Source organism: Diceros bicornis, chromosome 33 (genome assembly GCF_020826845.1).
Source record: "Diceros bicornis minor isolate mBicDic1 chromosome 33, mDicBic1.mat.cur, whole genome shotgun sequence".
In the NCBI taxonomy this organism is placed as follows: Eukaryota; Metazoa; Chordata; class Mammalia; order Perissodactyla; family Rhinocerotidae; genus Diceros; species Diceros bicornis.
The window spans coordinates 10741130-10767952 of record NC_080772.1 but is presented as its reverse complement, the minus strand read 5'-3'; the positions used below and the strand labels follow the sequence as shown (position 1 = coordinate 10767952).

General features: G+C 37.5%; 1 protein-coding gene across 1 annotated transcript in view; it reads left to right on the top strand.

Moving 5' to 3' along the window:
* Positions 1-25094, top strand: part of BPNT2 (3'(2'), 5'-bisphosphate nucleotidase 2) — a 33151-nt gene extending 8057 nt beyond the window's left edge. The window contains exons 2-5 of the mRNA XM_058528739.1: positions 10496-10658; positions 11992-12087; positions 22312-22473; positions 24245-25094. Coding sequence (XP_058384722.1) covers positions 10496-10658; positions 11992-12087; positions 22312-22473; positions 24245-24516 — 693 coding nt within the window. The 3' untranslated portion in view covers positions 24517-25094. The remainder of the gene's footprint in view (positions 1-10495; positions 10659-11991; positions 12088-22311; positions 22474-24244) is intronic.
* Positions 25095-26823: the final 1729 nt, after the last annotated feature.

The window sequence follows — 26823 nt, the reverse complement described above, 5'->3', positions numbered from 1 at the left end:
GATGGCTAGCGGGCAAGTGGAGAAAGCCAGCACGACTGGAGGACTGGGAAAAGACTAACAGCCTTGAGAATTTCAGGGCACCGCCCTGGGGAAAACAAATGGGAGGCTCTCAGCACCTTGCCTGGCTTTGTGGGATTCAGATAAGGCATACAATTTTAAGAATTACCCTACAAGGGGGAACAAGAAGTGTGGAGAAGCCATGTCCATAGAAAAGATCTAAGAAAACTTCAGAATCCCTAGTCGAACTTGGTGGTGAAGGTAGCTCTCTCCCAAAGCCAGTCAGTAAATACTGGAGGAGGTGACTGCTTCTTCAGATGCAAAGACAACAGTGAAAGACTTTAAGGAACACAAAAAATCAAGGAAACACATCACCACCAAAGGAACACGATAATTTTCCAGTAACCGACCCAAAAGAAATTGCCTGACAAAGAATTCAAAATAAGGACATATCTCAGAGATATTGCAGGTTTGGTTCTAGTCCCCTGCAATAAAGCAAATATCTCAATAAAGCAAGTCACGTGAATTTTTCGGTTTCCCAGTGCGTATAAAAGTTACGTTTACACTATACTGTAGTCTCTTAAGTGCAGTAGCATTATGTCTAAAAAAGTACATACGTTAATTAAAAAATATTTTTTTGCTAAAAATGCTAACCACATTCTCAGCCTTCAGCAAATCATAATCTTTTTGCTGGTGGAGGGTCTTTGTTCAGTGTTATTGGCTGCTGACTGATCAGGGTGATGGTTGCTGAAGGTTAAGGTGGCTGTGTTGATTTCTTACAACAAGACAAAAATGAAGGTTGCTGCATCAATTGATTCTTTCTTTCATGAACAATTTCTTTGTAGCATGCAATACCATTTGATAGCATTTTACCTACAATAGAGCTTCCTTCAAAATTGGAGTCAATCCTGTCAAACTCTGCCACTGCTTTATTAATTAAGTTTATGTAAAATTCTAAATCCTTTCTTGTCATTTCAACAGTCTTCAGAGCATCTTCACCAGGAGTAGATTCCATTTCGAGAAACCATTTACTTTGCTCATTCGTAAGAAGCAACTGCTCATCTGTTAAAGTTTTATAGTGAGATTGCTGCAATTCAATCACATCTTCAGGCTCTGCTTCTAATTTTAGTTCTCTTGCTATTTCTACCACATTTGCAGTTACTTCCTCCACCGAGGTCTTGAACCCCTCAAAGTTATCCATGAAGGCTGTAATCCAGTTTTTCCAAACTCCTATTACTGTTAATATTTTGACCTCTTTCCATGAATCACAAATGTTCTTAGTGGCATCTATAATGGTGAATTGTTTCCAGAAGCTTTGCAATTTACTTTGCCCAGATCCATCAGAAGAATCACTATCTATGGCAACTATAGCCTTATGAAATGTATTTCTTAAATAATAAGACTTGAAAGTCAAAGTTACTCCTTGATTCATGGGCTGCAGAATGGATGTTGTGTTAGCAGGCATTAAAACACATGAATCTCTTACATTTCCATCAGAGCACTTGGGTGACCAGGTGCATTATCAGTGAGCAGTAATATTTTGAAAAGAATCTTTTTCTGAGCAGTAGGTTTCAACAGTAGGCTTAAAATATTCAGTAAACTATGTTGTAAACAGATCTGCTGTTATCCAGCCTTTGTTTTTCCATATATAGAGCACAGGCAGAGTAGGTTTAGCATAATTTTTAAGGGCTGTAGGATTTTCAGAATAGTATATGAGCATTGCCTTCAACTTAAAGTCACCAGCTGCATTAGCCCCTAACAAGAGAGTCAGCCTGTCCTTTGCAGCTTTGAAGCCAGGCATTGACTTCTCCTCTCTAGCTATGAAAGTCCTAGATGGCATTGTCTTTCAAAATAAAGCTGTTTTGTCTGCACTGAATATCTGTTGTTTAGTGTAGCCACCTTCATTAATTATCTTAGCTAGATCTTCTGGATAAACTGCTGCAACTTCTACATCAGCACTTGCTGCTTCTCCTTGCACTTTTGTGTTATGGAGATGGTTTCTTTCCTTAAACGTCATGAACCAACCTCTGCTAGCTTCAAACTTTTTTCTGCAGCTTCCTCACCTTTCTCAGCCTTCATAGAATTGAAGAGAGTTATGGCTTTGCTCTGAATAGGCTTTGGCTTAAGGGAGTGTTGTGGCTGGTTTGATCTTTGGTTCAGACCACTAAAACTTTTTTCATAATAGCAATAAGGCTGTTTTGCTTTCTTATTATTAGTATATTCACTGGAATAGCACTTTTAATTTCTTTCAAGAACTTTTCCTTTGCATTCACAACCTGATTAACTGGTGGAAGAGGCCTAGCTTTTGGTTTATCTCAGCTTTTGACATGCCTTTCTTACTAAGCTTAATCGTTTCTAACTTTTGATTTAAAGTGAACGACTTGCGACTCTTCCTTTCACTTGAACACTTACAGGCAATTGTAGGGTTATTAATTGGTCTAATTTCAATATAATTGTCTCTCAGGGAATAGGGAGGCCCGAGGAGAGGGAGAGACGCTGGGGAATGGCCAGTCGGTGGAGCAGTCAGAAGACACACAACATTTATTGATTAAGTTTGCTGTCTTATATGGGCGCGGTTCATGGTGCCTCAAAACAATTATAGTAACATCAAAGATCATTGATCACAGATCACCATATCAAATACAATCATGATGCATTCATGATGCAAAAGTTTGAAATGCTGTGCGAGTTACCAAAATGTGACTCAGACACACCAAATGAGCAAATGTTATTGGAAAAATGGTGCTGATAGACTTGCTTGATGCAGGGTTGCCACCTTCGATTTGTAAAAAACGCAGTATGTGCGGAGCACAATAAAGCAAAATGCCATAAGATGAGCTTTGCCTGTAATTGGTTTAAGGAAGCTTATTAGCAAGCTATAAGAGAACACAGATAGCCCCAAAATTCAGGAAAACAATACATGAACAAAATGAGAGGTTCTACAGGGATTAGAAATCATTAAAAAAACCACATAAATTTTAGAGCTGAAGAATACAGTGAATAAAATGAAAAATGGAATAGAGAGAATCAGCAGAACACTTGATCAAGCAGAAGAAAATCTATAAACTCGAAAACAGATCATTTGAAATTACCCAGTCAGAGGAGAAAAAAGACTTAAAAAGAGTGAAGAAAGCCTATATGAATTATGGGCAACATCAAGTAGAACTATTCATATTTTGGAAGTCCCAGAAGGAAAAGAGAGAAAGGGGCAGAAAGTTTATTTAAAGGACTAATGGCTGCAAATTTCCCAAATCTGAGGAGAGACATAGACATCCAAGTACATAAAAGTCCACAAACAGATTCAACTCAAAGAGGACTTTATTGAGACGCATTATTATAATACTGTCAACAGGAATTGTGAAAGCAGCCAGAGAAAAGAAACTCTCTTGATACAAAGGAACTCCCATAAGCTATCATCTAATATTTCAGCAGGAACCTTGCAGGCCAGGAGAGAGTGGGGTGATATATGCAAAGTACTTAAAGAAAAAAAACTACCAACAATGAATTCTTTACCCAGCAGTTCAGTCTTTCAGAAATGAAGGATAGATGAAGACTTTCCCAGACAAACAAAAGCTGAGGGAGTTCCTCACCACTAGACCTGCCTTACAATAAATATTAAAGGGAGTTCTTCAAACTAAAATGAAAGGATGCTAATTAGTAATGTGAAAACATATGAAACTAAAACTCATTGGTAAAGTTAAGTATATAGTCAAATTCAGAATACTCTCATAATATAATGGTGGTGTGTAAATCACTTTAATATAAAAGTTAAAAGACAAAGGTATTTTTAAAAACTACAGCTGCAAAAATTTGTTAATGCTTACATAGTGTAAAGAGATGTAAATTATAACATCAAAAACAAAATGAGGGGAATTAAAAGAGGATAGAGTTTTTATATGCAATTGAAGTTAAGTTATCAGCTAAAAATAGACTGTTATAAGTATAAGATGTTTTATGTAAGTCTCATGGTAACCACAAAGGAAAAACCCCTAGTAGGCACAGAAAAGATAAGGAGGAAGGAATCAAAGCATACTACTATGAAAAATCATCAAATCAGAAAGGAAGACAGCAAGAAAGGAAGAAAGGAACAAAGGAATTACAGAAAGTGAGAAAACAATGAACAAGATGGCAATAGTAAGTCTGTACCTATCAGTAACTTTTTTTAATGTAGATGGACTAAATTCTCCAAACAAAGACACAGGGTAGCTGAATGGATAAAAAAGAAGACTCAACTATATGCTGCCTACAACAGACTCACTTCAACTTTAAGGACAACACATAGGATCAGAATGTAGGGATGGAAAAAGATTCCATGCAAATGAAAACCCAAAGAGAACAGGGTAGTTATACTTATATCAGACAAAATAGGCTTTAAAAAACTATAATGAGGAACAAAGAAGATCATTATATAGTGATAAAAGTCTCAATTCATCAAGAGGGTATAATAATTGTAAATACCTATGCACTCAACATTGGAACACCTAAACATGTTAAGCAATTATTATAGATCTGAATGCAGAAACAGACAGCAATGCAATAATAGGAGGGACTTCATTACCCACTTTTACCAATGGCTAGATCATTCAGACAGATCATCAATAAGGAAATAATGGACTTGCACTACACTTTAGACTGAATGGACCTATCAGACATATACAGAACGTTACATCCAACAGCAGCAGAATACACAGTCTTCTCAAGCTCACACAAGATAGTTTCCAGGATAGACCATGTGTTAGGCCAGAAAACAAGTCTTAACAAATTGAAGAAGATTGAAACCATATCAAGCACTTTTCCAGTTTTACACAGTGGTTTAAAACTAGAAGTCAATAACGAGGAAAGCTGGAAAATTCACAAATATGTGAAAATTAAACAACACACCCCTGAACAACCAATGGGTCAAAGAAGAAATAAAAAAGGAAATGAGAAAAATCGTGAAATAAAAATAGAAGCACAACATGCCAAAACTTATGGGATGCAGCAAAAGCAGTCCTAAGAGGGAAATTTATAGTGATGAATGCCTGCATTAAGAAAAAAGAAAGATCTCAAGTAAACAACTGAACTTACACCTCAAGGAACTAGAAAAAGAAGAACAAAGTAAGCCCAAAATTAGCAGAAGGAAGGAAATAACAAAGATCAGAGCAGAAATAAATGAAATAAAGACTAGAAAAGCAATAGACAATATCAACTAAGAGAAATAGACAAACCTTTAGCTAGACTAAGATAAAAAGAAAACTCAAATATGTACATTCAGAAATGAAAGCATTCAGAAGTGAAAACATTACGCCTGATACTGCAAAATACAAGGGATCATAAGAGACTACTGTGGACAATTATACAGGAACAAATTGGGTAACCTAGAAGAAATGAATAAATTCCTAGAAACTTACAACCTACCACGACTGAATTATGAAGAAATAGAATAGCTGAACAGGCTTGTAATTAGTAAGGAGATTGAACCATCAATCAAAAATACCGGAAACAACAAAGAAAATCCCAGGACCAGATGGCTTCACAGATGAATTCCCCCAAACATTTAAAGAAGAATTAATATCAGTCATTACCAGATTCTTCCAAAAAATTGAAGAGGATGGAACACTTCAAAACTCACTTTATAAGGCCAGTATTACCCTGACAGCAAAGCATACAAGGACACTGCAAGAAAAGGAAATTATAGGCCAATATCCCTGATGATCATACATGCAAAAATCCTCAACAGAATACTAGAAAACTGAATTTAACAGCATATTGAAAGGATCAGACACCAGGATCAAGTGGGATTTATCTCTGAGATGTGAGGATGGTTTAGTATATGTAAATCAATCAATGTGATATACCACATTAACAGAATGAAAGATAAAAATCATGTGATTCTCTCAAGAGATGCAGAAAATAACTTGACAAAATTCAGTGTCTTTTCATGATAAAAACCCTCAAATTAGGTATCGATGGAATATACCTCTACATAATAAAGGCCATATGTGACAACCCCACAGCTAACATTATACTCAATGGTGAAAAGTTAAATCTTTTCCTCTAAGATCAGGAACAAGACAAGGATGCCCACTCTCACCACTTCCATTCCTCCATTCAACGTAGTACTGGAAGTCCTAGCCAGAACAATTAGGACAGTAAAAGTAATAAAATGGGTCCAAATTGGAAAGGAAGAAGTAAAATTGTCTCTCTTTGCAGATGATATAATCTTGCATGTAGAAAATCCTAAAGACTTCCCTAAAATACTGTTAGAACTAGTAAATGAATTAGTCAAGGTTGCAGAATACAAAATCAACATGCAAAAATCGGTTGTGTTTCTATACACTGACAACAGACTATCCAAAAGAGAAATTAAGAAAACAGTTGCATTTACAATAGCATCACAAACAGTAAAATATTTAGGAATAAATTTAACCAAGCAGGTGAAAGACCTTTTTACTGAAAACTGTAAGACATTGATGAAAGAAATTGAAGAGGACACAAATAAAGGGAAATATATCACATGTCCTTGGATTGGAAGAATTAATACTTTAAAAATATCCGTACTGTCCAAAGCAATCTACAGATTCAGTGCAATCCCTATCAAAGAAGATGTGATATATATATGTACAATGGAATGTTATTCATCAAAAAAGAAGGAAATCTTGCCATTTGAGACAACACGGATGAAGCTGGAGGTCATTATGCTAAGTGAAATAAGCCAGACACAGAAAGACAAATACTGCACGGTATCACTTATATGTAGAATCTTTAAAAAAAAAAAAAAAAAAATAGTGAGCTCATAGAAACAGTAGAATGGTGCTTGCCAGAGTCTAGGGGGTAGGAGAAATGGGGAGGGGTTGGTCAATGGTACAAACTTCTAGTTATAGCTAAGATGAATAAGTTCTGAGGATCTAATGTACAGCAAGATGACTATGGTTAATAATACTGTATTGTATACTGGAAATTTGCTTCAAGAGTAGATCTTAAGCGTTCTCACCACAAAAGAGAAAAGTAAATATGTGAGGTGATGGATGCATTAATTAACTTAATTGTGGTAATCATTTCACAACATGTACTTATATCAAATCATCACATTGGACACTTTAAATGTGTACAACTTTGTCAATTATATTTCAGTGAAGCTAGGGGGAAAAAAGCCAAAATGCATCCCCAGTGCCAGAGGCTTAATTATTCCAGCATTAAAATAAGTCTTGAGGGTCCCGCCCAGTGGCGTAGTGGTTGGGTTCATGCCCTCTGCTTCGGTGGCCCAGGGTTCGCAGGTTTGGATCCCGGGCCCAGACCTGCACACTGCTCATCAGGCTATGCTGTGGCAGGTGTCCCACAGATAAAGTAGAGGAAGATGGGCATGATTGTTAGCCCAGGGCCAATCTTCCTCAGCAAAAACGAGGATGATTGGCAGCAGATGTTAGCTCAGGGCTAATATTCCTCACCAAAAAAAAAAAAAAAAAAGTCTTGATATCGTTAAGGAAAGTCACCCCCCAATGATATTCCTTTTTTTGCTTGTCTCCAAAATGTCATGGCTCTTCCTGGCTGTTTACTCTTCCATATAAATGTTTTTAAAATGACTTGTCCCATTTCCAAGAAGGGGTAAAAAAAATCCTTTATGGATTTTGATTGGAGTTGCATTAAATATATAGTTTACTGATGGGAGAAATGACATCTTTATCATTTTTTAAAGTGATTAATATTTTTAATATAGTTTAATTTTCTCCATGGTGTTTTTGCACATCTTGAATACATTTATTTCCAGGTAATTTATTTCTGTTGTTAGTTTAAATGGTTTCCTTAATTTATCCACAAGTTCTTTTGGTATTTCTCAATGATCAGTCATAATTGCATATTATGATTTTGTTTCTTTCTAATCCTTGTACCTCCCCACACACCCCCACCTTCCTTTAGCTTTCTGCAACGTCTGGGCCCCTCTACACGTTGTTAATAGAGGTTACGTGTGGTGGAGGGCAACTGACTGTCGTGCCTGGAGGGTCCTTCACCATCTGGCTCCCTTTACTTTCTGACCTTGGACCGGATCTCCAGCTCCTTCTTGGCTCTCTCTGCTCTCGCCATGCTTGCCTCCTTGCTGTGCTCTCAATACACGAGGCAGACTCCCACCTCAGGGCCTTTGCGTTTGTTATTTCATGGGCTGGAATATGCTTCCTTTAGATGCCTGCTAGGCTCACTTCTTTTAGATTTTCACTCTGATACCACCTTACCACCTTTTCAGTGAGGCCTTCCTTAGCTACTCTTTTTTTTAAAAAAACAAACACATATTTTACATATCATATAATTCGTGCATTTCAAATGTCCAATTCAGTAGTTTTTAGTAGATTTGCTGAGTTATGCAATCATCATCATTAATCAGTTTTAAAACATTTTCATCACCCTACTAATATCCCTGTGTTCATTTACTGCTAATCCTGGTTCCACCCCCTGCCCCAGGCAACTACTAATCTATTGTCTCCATAGATTTGCCTGTTCTAGACATTTTGCGTAAATGGAATCATAATATTCCAGTGTATGGATCTAGCACATTTTGTTTATCCATTCAACAGTTGATGGACATTTGGTAGTTTCTAGTTTTGGGCTATTATGAATAATCTTAGCCACCCTATCTTAAAGAACATTTTTCCTTTACATGTTTTACTTATTTATCTTGTTTATTGTTTATCTCCTTCATTAGAATCTAAGATCCACAAGGCCAGAGATTTTTGGCTCACGTTGGTCACCATTGTGCATTATGCCCCGGAACTGTCTTGCATGTAGTAAGCAATCAGTAAACATTACTGAATCAATAAAGGAATAAGTGAATGGATAAATTAGATGTTTACTGTACACTGTACTAAAATTATTTTATGATTTAAGCAACTCGATGTTTCTGGAATATTACTATTTTAACCTCTGTGACAATTTGGGATATTTCAGGGTACTTTCAGGAGATTGCTGATAGTTGTAAGGTTTTCATCCTGTGTGACTTTTTACTCATGTATTGTGAGTGTTACAGTCACTCTGACACTGTGCATGGCGTCATATGCAGTATAAACACAGTGATCTACTCTGGAAACAGAGCTTGTCAGAAAGCACAGTACCCAAAAGCCTGTCCTGTTTAGGTGTTAGTCCCTACTTGAAATTCACGTTTTGAGGACATTTTTCTTGCGTGTGTATATTATGATCTGATAGAGAAGTCTTCTGCTAAAGCAGTATTTGAATAAAATTGACAGTTTGTTATTAACTTAATTCTTAAAGTGCAATCAATTCTTAAATTTGCTTCATTGGCATGTCCTAATTTGTAAATGTATTTTAAATACAGTTCTAACACATTATCTTTATTTTATTTATTTATTTTTTTGTGAGGAAGATCAGCCCTGAGCTAACATCCATGCCAATCCTCCTCTTTTTGCTGAGGAAGACCGGCCCTGAGCTAACATCTATTGCCAATCCTCCTCCTTTTTTTTTTTTTTTTCCGTTTTTCTCCCCAAAGGCCTCGTAGATAGTTGTATGTCATAGTTGCCCATCCTTCTAGCTGCTGTATGTGGGATGTCGCCTCAGCATGGCCGGACAAGTGGTGCGTCAGTGCGTGCCCAGGATCCGAACCCGGGCCACCAGTAGCAGAGTGCACGCACTCAACCGCTAAGCCACGGGGCCAGCCCGTAACACATTGTCTTTAAATCATCGTTTTGTTAATCAGAATATATTTTAAGTTTGCATTAAAAAGCTCACTGTTGAAAGCAGTGGTTCTCTGCTCGCCCACACCATTACATATCTGTATGGTAAGTGAGATTTATTTTATATTTTAATTTTGTTTTCTAGTAAATAAAAAATAAAAAATTTGACTTTACCTCCTTATCCTGTGACACATCTTTGGTGTATAATGAAGAGAAGATTGATCTTTTTTTGTCTCTTTTGATTACTCTTTTCAGCTTTGTTTATATTTTATAATATACTAGTTTATTATCTGTTTCATCATTTCCAGGTTTCCTTTTTCCTACTGATCACAGGTATATTTTAGGTGATTACTTTTCTAGGATGTTACATCTCTTAGCATTCATAAATTCCCTGTTTTTAAGGCTTAATACTTTTTAAGTCCATTATTACTTTTCTCCTTCTAACTCTTACTAGTTGCTTGTGTTCAGTTCAGTTGCTTGTGTTTCAGGATATTGTCAGTCTATTTTTACACTTTAGATCTGTTATTTTTCGTAAATATCATTAAGCTTTAAATAACTGTTTCTTTGATGCTTAGTTTCTCTATATTTGGCTTCTGTGTCTTGCTTAGACAACAAGCTAAGCTTGAATATTAGATTGGAAAGTACTCGAAGACAAGATGTCCCTGGAATTTCTTTTACAATATATTTTCATTTTGTAATGAAATGCCTCGAAATAAAAATACTGATTTACCTACTTTCAATTTATGTGATTTTGTCTGAAATGTTTCTCTTTTCTGTTTTCTCAGGTAGTGATTTTTTTCTTAGTTTTTAAATTTTTTAACTGTCAACTATTTTTGATGCAGATAAATACTGAGGAACATGTGGATGCAGCTGATCAGGAGGTTATCTTATGGGATCGTAAGATTCCTGAGGACATCCTGAAGGAAATAGCCACCCCTAAAGAGGTACCAGCAGAAAGTGTTACTGTCTGGATCGACCCACTTGATGCTACACAGGAGTATACGGGTAATTTTAAAATTAAAATTGATCTCAAACTTTAGATTGCCGTTATTTATTAGAGAACCAGAACTAGGGCAGGTGGTATGTACATGTTGGTAGATATTTTCCCAGTCCAAGACAGCTCTTATGATTAGATTTTAAGACAGAGAGCTGCATTAATGCAGTATGGTATGAAACATCTGGACTGGATCAGTTCCTGTTAACCCCTGCCCCCGCCCTTACTGTATTATGGCATATTCCTATTGGTGACAGTGGCTCAGTATGTCACTGATTCTTCAGTGAAGGGAAGTTTTTAGCAGTCACAACAACAAAATGGTTCCTACTGCACGCCTTTTTATTGAGGTGTTTATATATTGAGGTGTGTATTATTGAGGTCTTTCTTTATATAGCTAGAATACAATATTTACCTGTGATATTGGGAATTTGGGTTTTGTTGCATATACATCTATCCTTGGAATTCAAAATAGTAATCCTAGGCACCCAGAAAGCAAGTAGCAAATCAGAGAATTACGCCCCGCCCCCCATTTTCATTCTTTTTACCTAGTTCTCGCTTAGATTTCATTTCTGTGGATCCTCTCCCATGCTTTGTTTCTTACCCAGAGAGACCTAATTCCTGCTTTTTCTCTGTTCTCTTGGTATATATGTTAAAGTTGGTTGCTTATATATTTGTCCTTCTAGATGGTAAGTTCTCTGAATGTGGGAGCTTTTGCTTTCTTACCTTTGTATTCAAATGCTTAAGCACTGAACTTGACCCATAATAGACACTCAATAGTTAACTATTTGGAGAACAGGGAGAAGACACTAGGTGTGTATATGTAATAGTAACTGAAATTATAAAACAGTATTTTGCAGGAGTGGATAATAGAAATATGGAATATTGAGGGGTTTTTTAATTAAAAAAGTTTTCTAAACTGAGATTGGCTTGATTGTATAGTAGTGATAATATTTAGTGAGTGCATCCCTTGTGCAGGGACTATTTAAGTACTTAACTTGATTTTTAAATTTAATCCTAAAATTAAAAATAAATTTAATTTATACCTAAAATGGGTATTTAATTAGTATTTGTATTTTACAGATGAGGAAACTGAATTTAAGTAATTCATACAGAGACAGGCAGCTAATAAAATGGTAGGCTGGGAAAATAACCCAGGTAATCTGCGTATGAAGCCAAAACTCAAGTACTCCCTTACACTGGCTCTCATTGCTAGACTGTCTGAGGGGATTGTTGACGAAGAAAGACATTTCATGTGCATAAATTTTTAGTGAAATAAAGTGTAACATTGTATCCTGAATTTATTTGTTACTTTGACAATTGTGTTTTTGGTTTTTTTTCTCATAGAGGATCTTCGAAAGTATGTCACTACTATGGTGTGTGTGGCTGTAAATGGTAAACCTGTGCTAGGAGTAATACATAAGCCATTTTCTGACTATACAGGTAAGAAGTATGCTAGAGCAAGAGTTAATATTATTAAATCTTTCGTCTGTAGTACTTACCATCCTGTCAGAATCTCAGCTGAGCTCAGTAGTTATTAAATAAGTCAATCCCCTACCCTACGTCACCCCTTCACTGGATACAGTGAGGATTTTATCATTGGTACTGATAATACATGACAAAGCAGAGCTTTCTAAACTTTCTTTAGAGGATAGAAGCTGTGTTGGATGAAGAGGAGAGATTCTTAGTGTGTTGGGCAATACAGTTGGGCACAGACTCCCGGGCAGCTGAGGTCCTCTCTGTTTTACTCATGCTGTTGCTGGGGAAAAGGTCTAGAGCTCTTACACATTCTGGGTGGATTCTGAAGTCCACCATGAAGTGGCATTAGCCAAATCTGTTGTCATATCAGGAAATGAGCTTAATATTGTGGTGGTTAAGGGCATATTGTGATGGTTAAGGGCAATGCCAACCTTAGCATCAAAAATGGATGGTGTCACTGTGAAAGTCTCAATAATCAGGCTAATCCCTCTGTAGCCCTGGATGCCCTTCAGAGTTCCCTTGGACCCTTGCTTCCCTACCTTCTTAATGCAGACATGTTCCTTAGCTTCCTGCCCATGGCAGGTCAGATGTATGATGGTCGTGTTGGGAGTGAGAGTATGGAAGACCATGCCAAAGAGCTTCCCATTCAGCTCAGGAATGACCTTACCCAAAGCCTTGCCAGTGTTAATGGATACTGGGGTGACATTTTGGTATCACTGCAGCCATTATGCTGCAGTTTGCCAAAGAGGCTAGCCATGGTCTTCCAGATAGCAGTGATGGGTGTGGACTGTGTCACAAGTCCACAATGACACCATAAGCTGTCACGGTGGAAAAGTTGAGGGAAACAATTAATGGTGTAAGCAATGTTGCTGACAGTCTGAAGGGAATCGTCATTCTTTGTGCTAACTCCCGTCAAAAACACGGGGCAAGGATTAAGGCCTTTTTGGCTCCACTATCCTCTTAAGATGGTGTGGTTCTTGATGGTGACAGTATCCACTTTGCCACTGTTGAAAGCAGCCCTAATGACCTGGTACAGTGAGTTGATTAATGTCGCCCTCAAAGTCACGTGCACCCCTGTATTAGTTTCCTAGTTCTGCCATAAAAAAGAACTCACAAACTATGTGTCTTTAACAATAGAAATGTAGTTTTTCACAGTTGTGGAAGCTAGAAGTCCAAAATCAAGGTGTTGGTAGTGCCATACTCTCTCTGAAACCTGTAGGGGAGAATCCTTCCTTGTTTTTCTCTTTCCTTTGATAGTTTGGCAGCAATCCATGGTGTTCCTTGACTTGTAAACATATCACTCCAATCTCTGCCTCCATCATCTTGTGGCATTCTCCCTATGTCTCTGGGTCTGTGTCTCTTCTCTTCTTGTAAAGACAACAGTCATATTGGATTAAGAGCCCAGCCTACTCCAGCATGACCTCATTTTAACTAGTTACATCTGCAATGACCCTATTTCCAAATAAGGTCAGATCTGAGGTACTGGGGGTTAGCACTTCAACATACCTTTTGAGGGAACACAGTTCAACCCATAACAACCTGGGACTTGAGAATGTGACCTTATGTGGAAATAAGGTCTTTGCAGATGTAATTAAGGTAAGTGTCAAGATTACGTCATCCTGGAGTAGGGTGGGCCCTTAAACCAATGAGAGTCTCCTTAGAAGAAACAGAGAGTATGCAGACACTCAGGGGATAAGACGATGTGAAGGTGGAGGCAGAGATTGGAGTGATACAGTATAAGGCAAGGAATACCAAAGATTGCCAGTAGCCACAGAGGCTAGGAGAGAAACATGGAGCAGATTCTCCCTTAGAGCTTCCAGAAGGCACAATCCTGCCAATTTCTTGATTTTGGACCTCTGGCCTGCAGGCTGTGAGAAGATAAATTTTGCTTACCATAAGCCCTTGAGTTTGTGGTAATTTGTTACGGCAGCCCTGGGAAGCTAATACGCCAGGCATCCATACAGTTCTATCGTTTACTCCAGCCTTCTCCATTGTGTCTCAGTGATGTGGTTGACAGTGCATTAGAAGGCTCTCTGTCAAGTGGAGAGAAAGAGAGACAAGGTTAATTTTTGATTACTCTAAAATTATTTCCTTTGACAATAACCTTGTATTCCAAATTCTGGCTGCTCTGAGATAGGCTAAACATATATTTCTATGAGTGTTGGTTCTACATTTCAAAACGAAATCTGCTTTGTACTATCTGACCTTTAATCTCATTTCATAATTCAGATAGTTTTTAAAGTCGACAATTTGATGAGCTACAAAAGGTTTATGCCATTACTGTGATAATGTGCCTTAATATTAATTATATAATTGCTTTATGGTTTATGGATTGCTTTCACATATTTCTTTGAGTTCTTACTGAATTAGTTAGGATACAGGTTAGGCTGCTGTAATAATATGCATCAAAACATGGGAGATTGAACAAAATAGTTTATTTCTCGCCCTTCTCTAACAGCCTGTATGTAAGCAGACCAGCGCTACCATGGCAGCTCCCTGGTACCAGGTGTGGAGTCCGTTCCCTCCTGCTGCTTTGCTGTGCTAAAATTTGTTGCCCTCCTCTGCGTGACTGAGGATGGCTCACTGCTTTAGCCGCATTCCACCAGTGGAGAGGGTAAAAAGGGAGACATGGAGGACATTTCCCACTACGGGTTTGACCCATAAGTTGCATCCATCACTTCAGCTCACATCCACTGATCAAAACATAGCTAGAACTCAGCCATAAGGGAGGCTAGAAATGTAGTCTTTATTTCAGTGACGGTGACCATCTAAGGTAAAATTCAGGAATTCTGTCACTCAGGGAAAATAGGGAAAGTGTATATTGGAGTCTCCTCTAGCAGTACTGCTTCACCTAGTATAGCTCATGAGAGAGGGACACAATTACTGTTAGTGCTCCCTCTTACAGGTGAGGAAATGAGACTCAGAAATTTGATACATTCCTCAAGGTCATCTAGCTAAGTTAGAGAAGGAATCAACCCCAGGAATTTTATGCAAATCAGTATATCACACCACTTTTGTAATAATACTTAATATTTAATTTAATGTTATCTCATTGAGTCTTTCAATAGATAACTCTGTGTGACAAAGGAAAACATTGTCTTTTTATAGAGGAGAAAAGGGGCTTAGCAGCTCTTATCATGAAAACCATATAGTTCAAAATGTTACTGCAAGAGCTAATCATTCCCTACTAATACCTCACATTTGTTGAGTATTTTCACAGTTTATGAAGTGTATTGACATAAGTTGACTCAGCCTCAGAATAACTCAGGAAAGAATATAAAACAGTAATTATAATGACTTTTTTTTAATTAAAAAAAAGGCACATAAAAGTACGGAGTTTAAGTCTTTGAGGCCCATTCTTATTCTTTTGACAATGTCCCTTATTGCCTCTTCTATATCAGTTAGGATTGCGTTTCGCTGTATATTAAGTAAATCTGATTACAGTGGTTAAACAAGTAAGGGCTTTATTTTTCTCAGCTAATAGGACTGCCAAAGAGTAGTTGTGGTTCAGTGGCTTTATGATACTGTGAAGGACCTGACTCCTCTCTTTTTGCCTTTTTTCTTAGAAGGTGACTTTGTTTGCATGCTTAGAAAGTGGGTGTTTCCAGTTACCGTGGCTCTATTCTAGACAGGAAGAAAGGGGAAAGAAGAGGGACAAAAGATCCATCGCAGATATTCTTTGTATCAGGAAAGAATAACTTGAAGCCCTCTGCTTCATCTCATTGGCCAAATGTCACGTGGCACCCTTAGCTGCCAACAGAGCCTGCAACTCCAAAGAAAGTTAGAACCATAATAAAGAAAATGCAGAGTAAATTGATATTGGATAGGTAAATAGATTCACATTCTTTGGGCCCTGTTTCCAGTTCTGTTCATTTTGGAGGGGAGAATAGAGATAATAAAATGCCCATTTAAAAAAATCTTTATTCCATAAGAATTATTTCCCCCATAGGCTTACCTCCCATAAAATAAAAAAGCCAAAAGTCTCTAACTTAGGAACAAGTTATGTTCCACAGATGTCTTTTTAAGTTAGTAATAAAATGCCCTATTCTGTGATGGAGCTGACTGCCCAGTCTGCTGGAACATAAGGTACTTGCTAGTTGGCAAACATTCGAAAAGAATCAGTGAGTCCTTAATTAGGGGTGGTTTGACCTTCCATTCCTGGATCAAAGGTTTGTTTGGCTTGTACCCTCTTTTTAGACTGTTATTTTCAGATCCAGACTGTATATTGCTGTTGGCAGAGTACCAACTGTCAAGTATTGTATGTTCACCAGAATTTAGCTATACTTGACTATCATGGGAGCTACATATTGTTGTTGACAGCAGTTAGAGCAAAGCTCATCAAAATTCTTATCAGACTTAATTCATTGAGTTTGAAATTCTAAGAGGCAAGAGATACTTGAATAGTATTTTAATGAAGTTATGTATAAATGTGTAAGTGTAGTATATCCACTCATTGGACATTTGTAGCTATTAAAAATAAGTTATAATGTTTGAAGTCTGTGTAGCAAAGTACCAGCTACTTATTTCCTACTGGACTTTTTTTTAGCATATCTTGCAGACACAATAAACACATTCTGTTAACTGCTATTTTACCTTATCACTGTTAACCTCATTATCATTATCAATCATTTACATTTATTTAAGCACCTACTGTATTTTTTTTTATTTTTTATTTTATTTTTTTATTTTTTTCCCCCATAGCCCCAATAGATAGTTGCATGTCATAGTTGCACATTCTTCCAGCCGCTGCATGTGGGACGCGGCCCCAGCATGGCCAGAGAAGCAGTGCATCGGTGCGCGCCCGGGATCCGAACCCGGGCCGCCAGCATCGGAGCACACGCACTTAACCGCCAAGCCACGGGGCCGGCCCGCACCTACTGTATTTTTTAAGGTGGTTGAAGTAATTTTGTCCATATAAGCGTTATGGCTGAATGTATTGAGTTTATGTAACATAAAATATATTTTTTAAAAATATTGAATTAGTAATTATCTAAAAGTATTCTGGTACTATCTACTGAGATGTGCTGTCTTTATTCTCTTACTCAATACTGACCTCTAGAGATACAGCATCGTAAATTTACTTCTTAGTAAAACGATGTTTTTTGATCATTTCTAAAAAGAATTTAGAGGTTTTTTGTGTTTTTTCCTCTCATTACTTTTGTTTTACTTTTATTATGAATAATATCAAACATAAAATTATAATGAATATATATTCCTTCATCTAGATTTAACAGTTTAACAGTTGATAACATTTTTATATATTTGCTTTTTTTTTGCTTATATACTTTAAAGAAAATTATAAAGATCATTACATTTTACCCCTATATACTTCAGTATGCATCTCTTAAAAGAATGTGTTTCTACACAAGAACCATACTATTGATATAATAAAATTAACAGTTATTCCCTAATTGATCCAATGTGAATGTAAATATATTTCCCCCAATTGTTCCTAAAGTGAATTTTACAACTAGTTACTTCAAACCAAGATCCAGTCAAGTGACAAGCATTTCTTTTGGTTGTTGGGTTGCTATGTTAAATTCTCTTAATCTAGAACAACCTCCAGCCCCCTTTTTCCCCATGACATTGACTTGTTGAGGAGACCAGGTCAGTTGTCATAGAATGTCCTGCCTTTTGGATTCTTCTGATATTTCCTCAGGGTATCATTTGACTTGTATATTTTTACATCTTCTTTTTCTTATAAAGTGCAAATTAGATCTGAAGCCTTGACTGGATTAAGGTTAAGCATTTTTGTCAAGAGTCCATTGTAGATAGTCTTCATGTACTTCCTATTGCATCATATACATGACATATAATATCTCATCTCATTATTAATGATGCTTAAGATGGTCATGACCAGATCTCTCAGTTACGAAATTATTTTGATTCTCTTGTTACCAGCAGGTAATCTGGAGAGAGATTGTGGCACCATTTGAGATCGAGATTCTATTAAACCTTTTACATAATAGTTTTAAGATCTATTAAAGATGTAAAATGGGATTTTCTAATTCTGTTGTTTTTTTCTATGTATGTTAGTTGGAATTCTTCTATAGAGAAATTTCTCCATCAGCTGGAGTTACTTATCCTAAAATGTAGTTCCTACTAGAAAGACAGGATAAATGTTTAACTCTTCCTTTACCAATTTTCAAGTAAGGAATTAGGGTAAAAACTCCCTCCAGTGGGAACAGCTGTTATTTTTTCAGGGGTAATATTAACCTTTTAATAGCCTTACGATGTCATGGATTTTTGTATATTCAGTGTGATTGAAACTGCAGTTATTATTTTTAAGTTAAATTTGTTCTTTTTGTTGCTCACTTTTACCCACACCTTAATGTATAGTGTTTTCTTTAGGTATCGTTATGTGGTCCTTTTCCTTAGGTATTGTCTGTTGGTTCTCTCCTATGAGCAACAATTAAATGAGCTTATTTTAGCCTTCTTCTTGACTACTTGTCCCGTTTTAGTCAATCATATCTTTTTTGATGTTCGTCTTTCTACTCTGCTATTCAGCTCTTCAGATTTAGGTGGAATCCTTTGACTGTCATCAGTCGCCTATGAGATAACATTTACATAGCTTTCTTCTTCCACCTTTATTCCTGTTTTTGATTTCCTCTTGAATCCACAGTTAAATTTATCCAGTGCTAACCAACAGTGCTTTTGCTGAGATTTCTTCAGTCATCCCTTGGTTGGATAAAGCTTGTCCTCTAATAGATTACTTCAGAAAAGCTTGCTCATGGATGTGGTATTACCTGAGTCCTTACATGTTAAAAGCTTTTTCTGTAACCTTGATACATGAAAGACCTCTTGGCTAGTTATAAAATCTTCGGTTTTATGTTCATTTCCTATATTCATTTCCTAGGGCTGCTATAACAAATGACCACAGACGGGGCAGCTTATTTTCTTGTAGTTCTGGAGGCCAGAAGTCTGATATCAAGGTGTCAGCAGTGTCATGCTTCCTCTGAAGGCTCAAGGGAAGAATCCCTCCTTGCCTCTTCCAGCTTCTGGTGTCTCCAGGCGTTCTTTCCTTTCTGCTCCTTGGTTTGTAGACACATCACTCCAATCCATGCCTCTGTCTTCACATCCCTTTGTCTATGTATTTCTGTGTCTCCTCTTCTTATAGGGACACCAGTCATTGAATTTAGGGCCCACTCTAATCCAGAATGACCTCAACTTTAATTACATCTGCAAAGACCCTGTTTCCAAATAGGGTCACATTCTGAAGGTTCTGGGTAGACATGAATTTTGGTAAGGCGCTATTCAACCCACTGTACCCCTTTTTTTCTTAGTTAACTGGTAGAAACTGTTGAACTGGTGCAATACGTTTGTAGGCATGTGTTGAATCTTGTTGGCAATAGTAATAAGACTGATAACCAGTTTTTCTTTCCTTTGTAAGTGGCTTGGTCTTTTTGCCTAGAGTGCCAAAGAACTTTATATTTAAAGTCTAATAATAGAACTATACCTCAGATTCAGAGTTGGCATCTGGGCAGATATCTACATAATATGTCTCTCAGTGTGGACATTTGGGTCTTCTTTTATTTCAGGGACATTTTCTTGAGTCATAATTTTAAAGATGAGTTCTATTTCATTGGCTTGCTTTTCTTTTTCGGAGACTCCTGAGAATATATGTATGTCGACTCTGCTTTCACTGGCTTCTGTGCCTCTTGCTCTCTGGTCCCTTTTACCTGTTTACTTACTTCACTTATTTTCTGCTTTTCTCATCGCTTGCTGTGTTTTTGTACATACCTGTTGTCCTTCGGACATCCTGTGGTTTAGTGCTAAGTCTTCAGTGATTTTGTCCTTTTTTTTTCCAGTTTCTTTCCTGTGTTATATGAGTTCCCATTTTATATCTTCCTATTCCATCTTTTCTGAGTTGTTGGGGTTTTTTTTCATAGCGTTCTTTTTCATTTTTTTGTTGCTGATTTGTTTTTAATCATGTTGGAATGTTGCATTATAGTTTTCCTCTGCTTTGTAGAAATTTTCAAGTACCTGAAATGTGTTAATCTTCATTCTCTGTGTTTTCTTCCTATATGTTTCAATGGACATTGCAGTTTTATATTTCTTATTCATATTTGGGTTGGCTACTGTGGCATCGGTGGGAGGGTGGTGGCAGAAAACGAGTTTGGATGAGTCTCAGTTCAGGAGCTTTCTTTTCTGTTAGCGTGAGGAAGGCATTATCTTTATTATCAGGCATCTTTTTTTGTTTTCACATTTCTTCTTTCTTGTTTGATCCTGTGTTGTTTCAGTAGGGCCCTTATCTTCAAACCCCTTCCTTCTCTTTAGTTCTATTTGCTGTCTTCCAAATTGTTTCTCTTTTGGAGAGACGTCCTAAAAGATGTAGTATGTCGTCCAGTATGTTCTCAAGACTGCACTTTTGATTCCATGTGTTCTCCGAGCCTCCTCTCCTCTGTGCTCTGCTGCCCAGTTTCAGGCCTACTTTCAGTAGTTCTTGTTGTAGATGGGATCTTTTCCTTCTGGTAGGAAATCCTGGCTGATGTTTTCTGAGTTCTGCCACCACTGAGCATCCTCTGACCTCTTGGCACTTCTGTGAAGCTCCTGCCGTATTCCCCACACTCAGGTTGGCTGCAGCACTTATTCTAATGATCTTCCGTATTTACTCCCTTTCTTGCTCATAAGTTTGTGTTTATGGCTATCCTGTGTCTCCTACTTATTCTTTAGGTATTGATTAAGCGTGTTTGTATTTGTTCTCCTTGTTGCTATGTGTGGTTTTTAGAAAGAAGTGTGAGAAGAGTCCAAGAGACTTCCACCATCATCCTTGAACTCAGAAACCCAGATTCTGTTGGTGTTTTTCTGCAGCCAGGACTAAGTAGTAATGCAGCTGCTTTCGTTGCTAGCCATGGTGGACTGCATTTTACCCCATAGTGAGTGATTGCCAGAACAACTATCTAATTGGGATAATTCTGTAAGTTTGTTTTCTTATAAAGTTTAGTAGTCAGTGAAGAAAACTTCCGAACCAGGAAAAACATTTCAAGCTATCTTTGGGGTCTTCTCACCCACTTAAAAATTTCTGTTCTGGGGCCGGCCTGGTGGCGTAGAGGTTATGTTTGCGAGCTCTGCTTTGTGGCCTGGGATTCGCAGGTTCAGATCCCAGGTGTGGACCTACACACTGCTCATCAAGCTATGCTGTGGCAGCGTCCCATATACAAAATAGAGGAAGTTGGGCACAAATGTTAGCTCAGGGACCATCTTCCTCACGCAAAAAGAGGAGCATTGGCAACAGATGTTAGCTCAGGGCCAATCTTCCTTACCAAAAAGAAAAAATTCTGTTTATTTTAAAATCTAGAGCTTTTTCTTTTTATACTCTGTGATAAAGCAGATATGTAACCTAACTCACTCACCTCTTTGTTTCATGTTTGTAAAACTCCTTAGGAGATTGAGCCAATATGCAAATAATTGAAACCTCTATCAGAAGTAGAGGTAGTATAGGAGAAAAATAAAATTTAAAATTTGAGTTATCCAGGGTAATTAGTTGTGTTTATGTCATAGGTTGTCACAGATTGGGTTCCCCGGGAATCAGACTTCAAGATGGAGATTAGCGTGCAGAATGTTTATTAGGGAGTATACTCTTGGGATCAAATCTGTGGAACGGAGGAGGGAAGTGATATTAGGTCCAAGGAGAAGTTTAGTTGCAATTGGATTCCAGTGAAGACTCAGCCACCACCCAACAGGGAGCCCTGGAGCCTGGGAGATCTTAAGCCAAGTAGTTAATAGTCATTATCTCTGGCTGGTCAGGAGTAAATGGCCTTTTTTTAGCTTTGTCTTAATATATGCCTATGTTAGTGTAAAAGAAATAAACATGTTACTCCTGTATTCAGGAAAAAAATAAAGCTCTTTGTTTTGGAAAAAAATGCAAGTAGTTCTGTGGAAGAAGGTATTTTTTCAGTTACTCTTGGTACTTCCGGTTCTACTTTTAAAAGTGCTATTAATGGGGCTGGCCCCGTGGCTTAACGGTTAAGTGTGTGCGCTCCGTTGCTGGTGGCCCGGGTTCGGATCCCGGGTGCACACCGACGCACCGCTTCTCTGGCTATGCTGAGGCCGCGTCCCACATACAACAACTAGAAGGATGTGCGGCTATGACGTACAACTATCTACTGGGGCTTTGGGGGAAAAATAATAAATAAAATTATTAAAAAAAAAAAAGTGCTATTAATGGATATTATATTTGCTTTTCAGCTTGGGCAATGGTAGATGGTGGGTCAAATGTGAAAGCCCGCACTTCCTACAATGAGAAGACCCCAAGGATTGTTGTGTCCCGCTCCCATTCAGGAATGGTCAAACAGGTTGCTCTTCAGACGTTTGGAAACCAGACAACAATTATCCCTGCTGGTGGTGCTGGTATGTTTCTACTCCCCTGTGGTGCCTATCAAGTGTTCCCAGCATAGTCAGGGCTGGGTCAAGAGACAGATTTGGTTGTCCCATGCTCGAGAAGAAAGTGAGAACAGACGGTGTACTTTTGAGACAGGCATGTCTCCTCCTCGGTTATCTCCAGGGTGGGATTTGAGTCGCACGTGCCTTCTTGTTAGAAACAATCTCACAACAGTGATTTCTGTTCCTCGAATACTACAAAAGCATCTTCCTGTCAGTGATGTTATCAATGGTTGTTTTATATGTGATCTGATTTTAAAATAATTGTCCTATTAGTTTAACTGTGGGCACATCAAGGAAGGAAGAAAAGATCAAGCACATTACGATGCCTTGTATGGCAGAAGGATGCTGGGAGTCATCGTAGGTGTTATTAGAATGGCTAATCCCTGAGTCATGTGTAACACACCTAGACTCCTCAGCTTGCCTGTCTGGGATGAGCCCAAGAGTCTGTGCCCATTCAGCTTAATGTATATTCTGTACTATGGTGTTACCTCTGTTATAGATCGAGGGTCAGCTGACTTTTTCTGAAAGGTCAGATAGTAAATATTTTAGGCTTTGTGAGCCACATATGGTTTCTGTTACATACTATTCTTTGATTTTTTTTGTTTAACCACCCTTTAAAAGTTTAAAAACCATTCATAGCTTGAAGGCTGTACAAAAACAGGCTGTGTCCTGGATTTGGCTCGTGGGCCATTTGCCCACCTTTGTTTTGAGTGCTGTTTAATATGACACAAGTGTTTTAATTCAAATAAATAGCAGATTATGGTCAGAAACATTTGTGCTTGAAAAACCCTTTCAGCACAGTAATAAAGGGAAAAGTAATACTTATTAATTGTTTTTGTGTGTGTGAGGAATATCAGCCCTGAGCTAACATCTGATGTCAATCCTCCTCTTTTTTTTTTTTTTTTTTTTTGCTGAGGAAGATTGGCCCAGACCTAACATCTGTGCCCATCTTCCTCCACTTTATATGGGATGCCGCCACAGCATGGCCTGGCAAGCGGTGCATTGGTGCGCGCCTGGGATCCGAACCCGAGAGCCCTGGGCCACCGAAGTGAAGTGCACGCACCCAACCGCTTGTGCCACTGGGCGGCCCCGATACTTATTAACTTTTAAGCCTAATAGTTTTAATTTACTGATTACGTATATTTGCCTTCCTTAATATGGCTTTATTATTTTCTTACAGGCTCTCTGTTAAGTTGATTAGGAAAGGTAATGTGCAAAATACCCAGTAGGAGGTGATAAACCAGAGGTCTAGACTTAGTTTCTTCTGTATTTATTTAATGGTTTTTTAAATTATGCCTCATTTAAAAAACGACTTAAGATAGTAGTGTTATTTTGTGTCTCATCTTTCAGATCCAGCCTTCCTAGATCCTCAAGTCAAACCTGTGGGTGTTTAGCTTCAGTATAATATTCCATAGGAAATGATGCATACTGAATGCGTCATTCCATAGAAAACAGCCACAAAGTAGATTTAAATTTAAAAAATTATAGACATATATTTGGTTATGCTTGAGAATAGCTTAATAAGTTACTTTGCAGTATATTTTTTGCTCATTTGGGTTTAATGTCCGTGCTATTACTTTAAAAAAAGCTATTTTAAAATAATTTTAGACTTAGCAGTTGCAAAGATAGTACGAAAGCTCCTGCACACTCTGTGCTGTTATTTTTAACAATGTACTCAAGAAAGCTGCTGTCTTTAAATCTTTCCATTAGTGACTTACGTTCTGTGTTTATCTTTTAGGTTATAAAGTTTTAGCCCTCTTGGATGTGCCTGATAAGAGTCAAGAAAAAGCTGATCTATATATCCATGTGACATACATCAAAAAGTGGGATATATGTGCTGGCAATGCCATCTTAAAAGCCCTTGGGGGGCATATGACCACCCTGAGTGGTGAAGAAATCAGTTACACTGGTTCCGACGGCATTGAAGGAGGGCTCCTTGCGAGCATCAGAATGAACCACCAGGCTCTGGTCAGAAAACTGCCAGATCTAGAGAAGACTGGGCATAAATAAGCAAGGCTAATTACAGGTCACAGCTCTTCCAGAGTTGAACAGTCAGCCTGAAACGTTGGAGGCTTCAGAGCATCAGTGAAGACTATGCATGATGAAGGCGATCCCGAACTTTTTAAAGTATTTATGAAGCATCAGAGATTTATTTTCCCTGTGATAGGATGCAAGATCAGGGAAAATGGGTTGCTTCGTGTCTCAAGTATTGTCTTTATTTTTGAGACTATTTTCGTACAGTTGTCATACACAAGGCGCGTATATATATATATATATATATATATTTGTGAATTAAAAATCTATAGCTAAGTCTACATTGTTATGAGTCAGCATTTTGACACAATATCATGAATCTTCACTATTTGTTACTACTTTTCGTATAGAATTGGGCTGAAGAAAGGATTGATTTTGTGTAGATGTTTAGTATTACTTTACAATTATATCTCATTGAAAATAAAGTAATTGGGGGTTTTTACTCCTAATTCAGATGGAAAGCACAAGAAACCACACATTCATTAATATGCAACAAATGCTCTATTTATCTGTTACTGATTATTTCTTATAGATTAAAATAGAAAAAACTTAAATTGTTTTTTTCTTTCAAATTTTAATAACAGATTCACCAGCTAGTAGAGAATGTAGATGGTTGTGTTGTAATTGTAATTTCTGTGTGTGTTTTGTTTGCTTATAAAGAAAAGTTTGTTTGTACCCATGGGTTCAACATTTCTGCCATCTTGCTGTCGATTTTCCTTTGCCCTTTAGACAGTGCATGGTTCCATCCTTTCCCTCTTGACCAACGATTAGTCTTTAACTCGTACGGTTTGGATTAAGGTTTCAGGGTTAGCACTAGGATTTTGGTGCATTTTCTCATTAGGGTTAAAATATGCTATAAAGCATTATAAGAATATAATTGATGCTATTATTAATTGAAAGTTATTTGACATTACATGAATTGAGCTAGCTTTCTTTATTTTCAAAAGCTTTGTTTTAGTAGTTTTTAAAAAATTTGCCAGGTTTGTATACAGAGATTCTCTCAGTATCAAGAATGAGTTATGGGGCCGGGCCCCTGGCTTAGCGGTTAAGTGCGTGCGCACCGCTGCTGGCGGCCCGGGTTCGGATCTCGGGCGCGCACCGACGCACCGCTTCTCTGGCCATGCTGAGGCCGTGTCCCACATACAGCAACTAGAAGGATGTGCAGCTATGACATACAACTGTCTACTGGGGCTTTGGGGGAAAATAAATAAATAAAATTATTAAAAAAAAAAAAAAAGAATGAGTTATGGCTGCTTTTGCCACGGTTGCTTTTACCATTAGTAAATGGATCTAACCTAACCAGACTCTCAAAGTAGTAACTCTTGAGATACTTTATAGTTTCCTCTCAGATTGAAATAATGAAGGTTAAAGTTACTTTCTGATGAGTTTTTTCTCTATTCAAAATGTAGAATCTGGTTGGAAGAAAGGTCGTGGCATAGTCACTGTGTCACTGTAATTAGAACCTTTGTGAACTTTCATTGGGATATCTGATTTCTCTCAATGTGATATCTAGAAACTTTATGTAAACAGTACCATTATTTCATGTGACTTTGATGTCCTCATATTCTGTAACACACTGATAAGGAGAGAGATTTCTCATAATTTCTTTTCTTTCTTTTTTGAAAAAATTTTTAACCTGAAAACAACTTTCCATTTATTTTCGTATCTTGGAGGTAAGATTGACCAAAGAATGGACTTCCTCACCTGGTAGAATGTGCATACAGCTTTAGGTTTGCATATTATACTGTCCAAAGCCCTTTAATTCCTCATTAGGGAATTGAATCTAGTATGATACACGTTTCCACCTAATCTCTAGCAACTGGTCATAGATCTTACGGGGTAGTGGGCCTTAATAGGTAGGCTTTGATTCAGTGAAAATTAGAAGTTTTGGTAGTTGGAACACTTGATATTTAAACAGGACTTAGGAATTCTAAACAAAATATTGAAGAACTCATCTTTTTACTTTGCAATGAGATGAGGAAATCCATTTTTCTCAGGAGAGATGGCAAAGGCATATGCAGTTTCCAGAGTCCTGTGGTATAAACATTGGTTTTAATTGTAATGTGTCAAACTTAGGGAAATAGGACTGGCATATATTAGGAAATAGAATTTAATCAAAGGGGTTTTTTTTCAATATTATATGGAAACTTTCTTATTTAATGGAAATGAAACTAGTTTGTGTTAGCAAGCATGATTTCTTTCATTTTATTTTTAATTTCGTTAATCTGCATATAGATAATGACTTTGTGAAAGGCTTGTGTTTTGTGCAAAAATTAAGATATT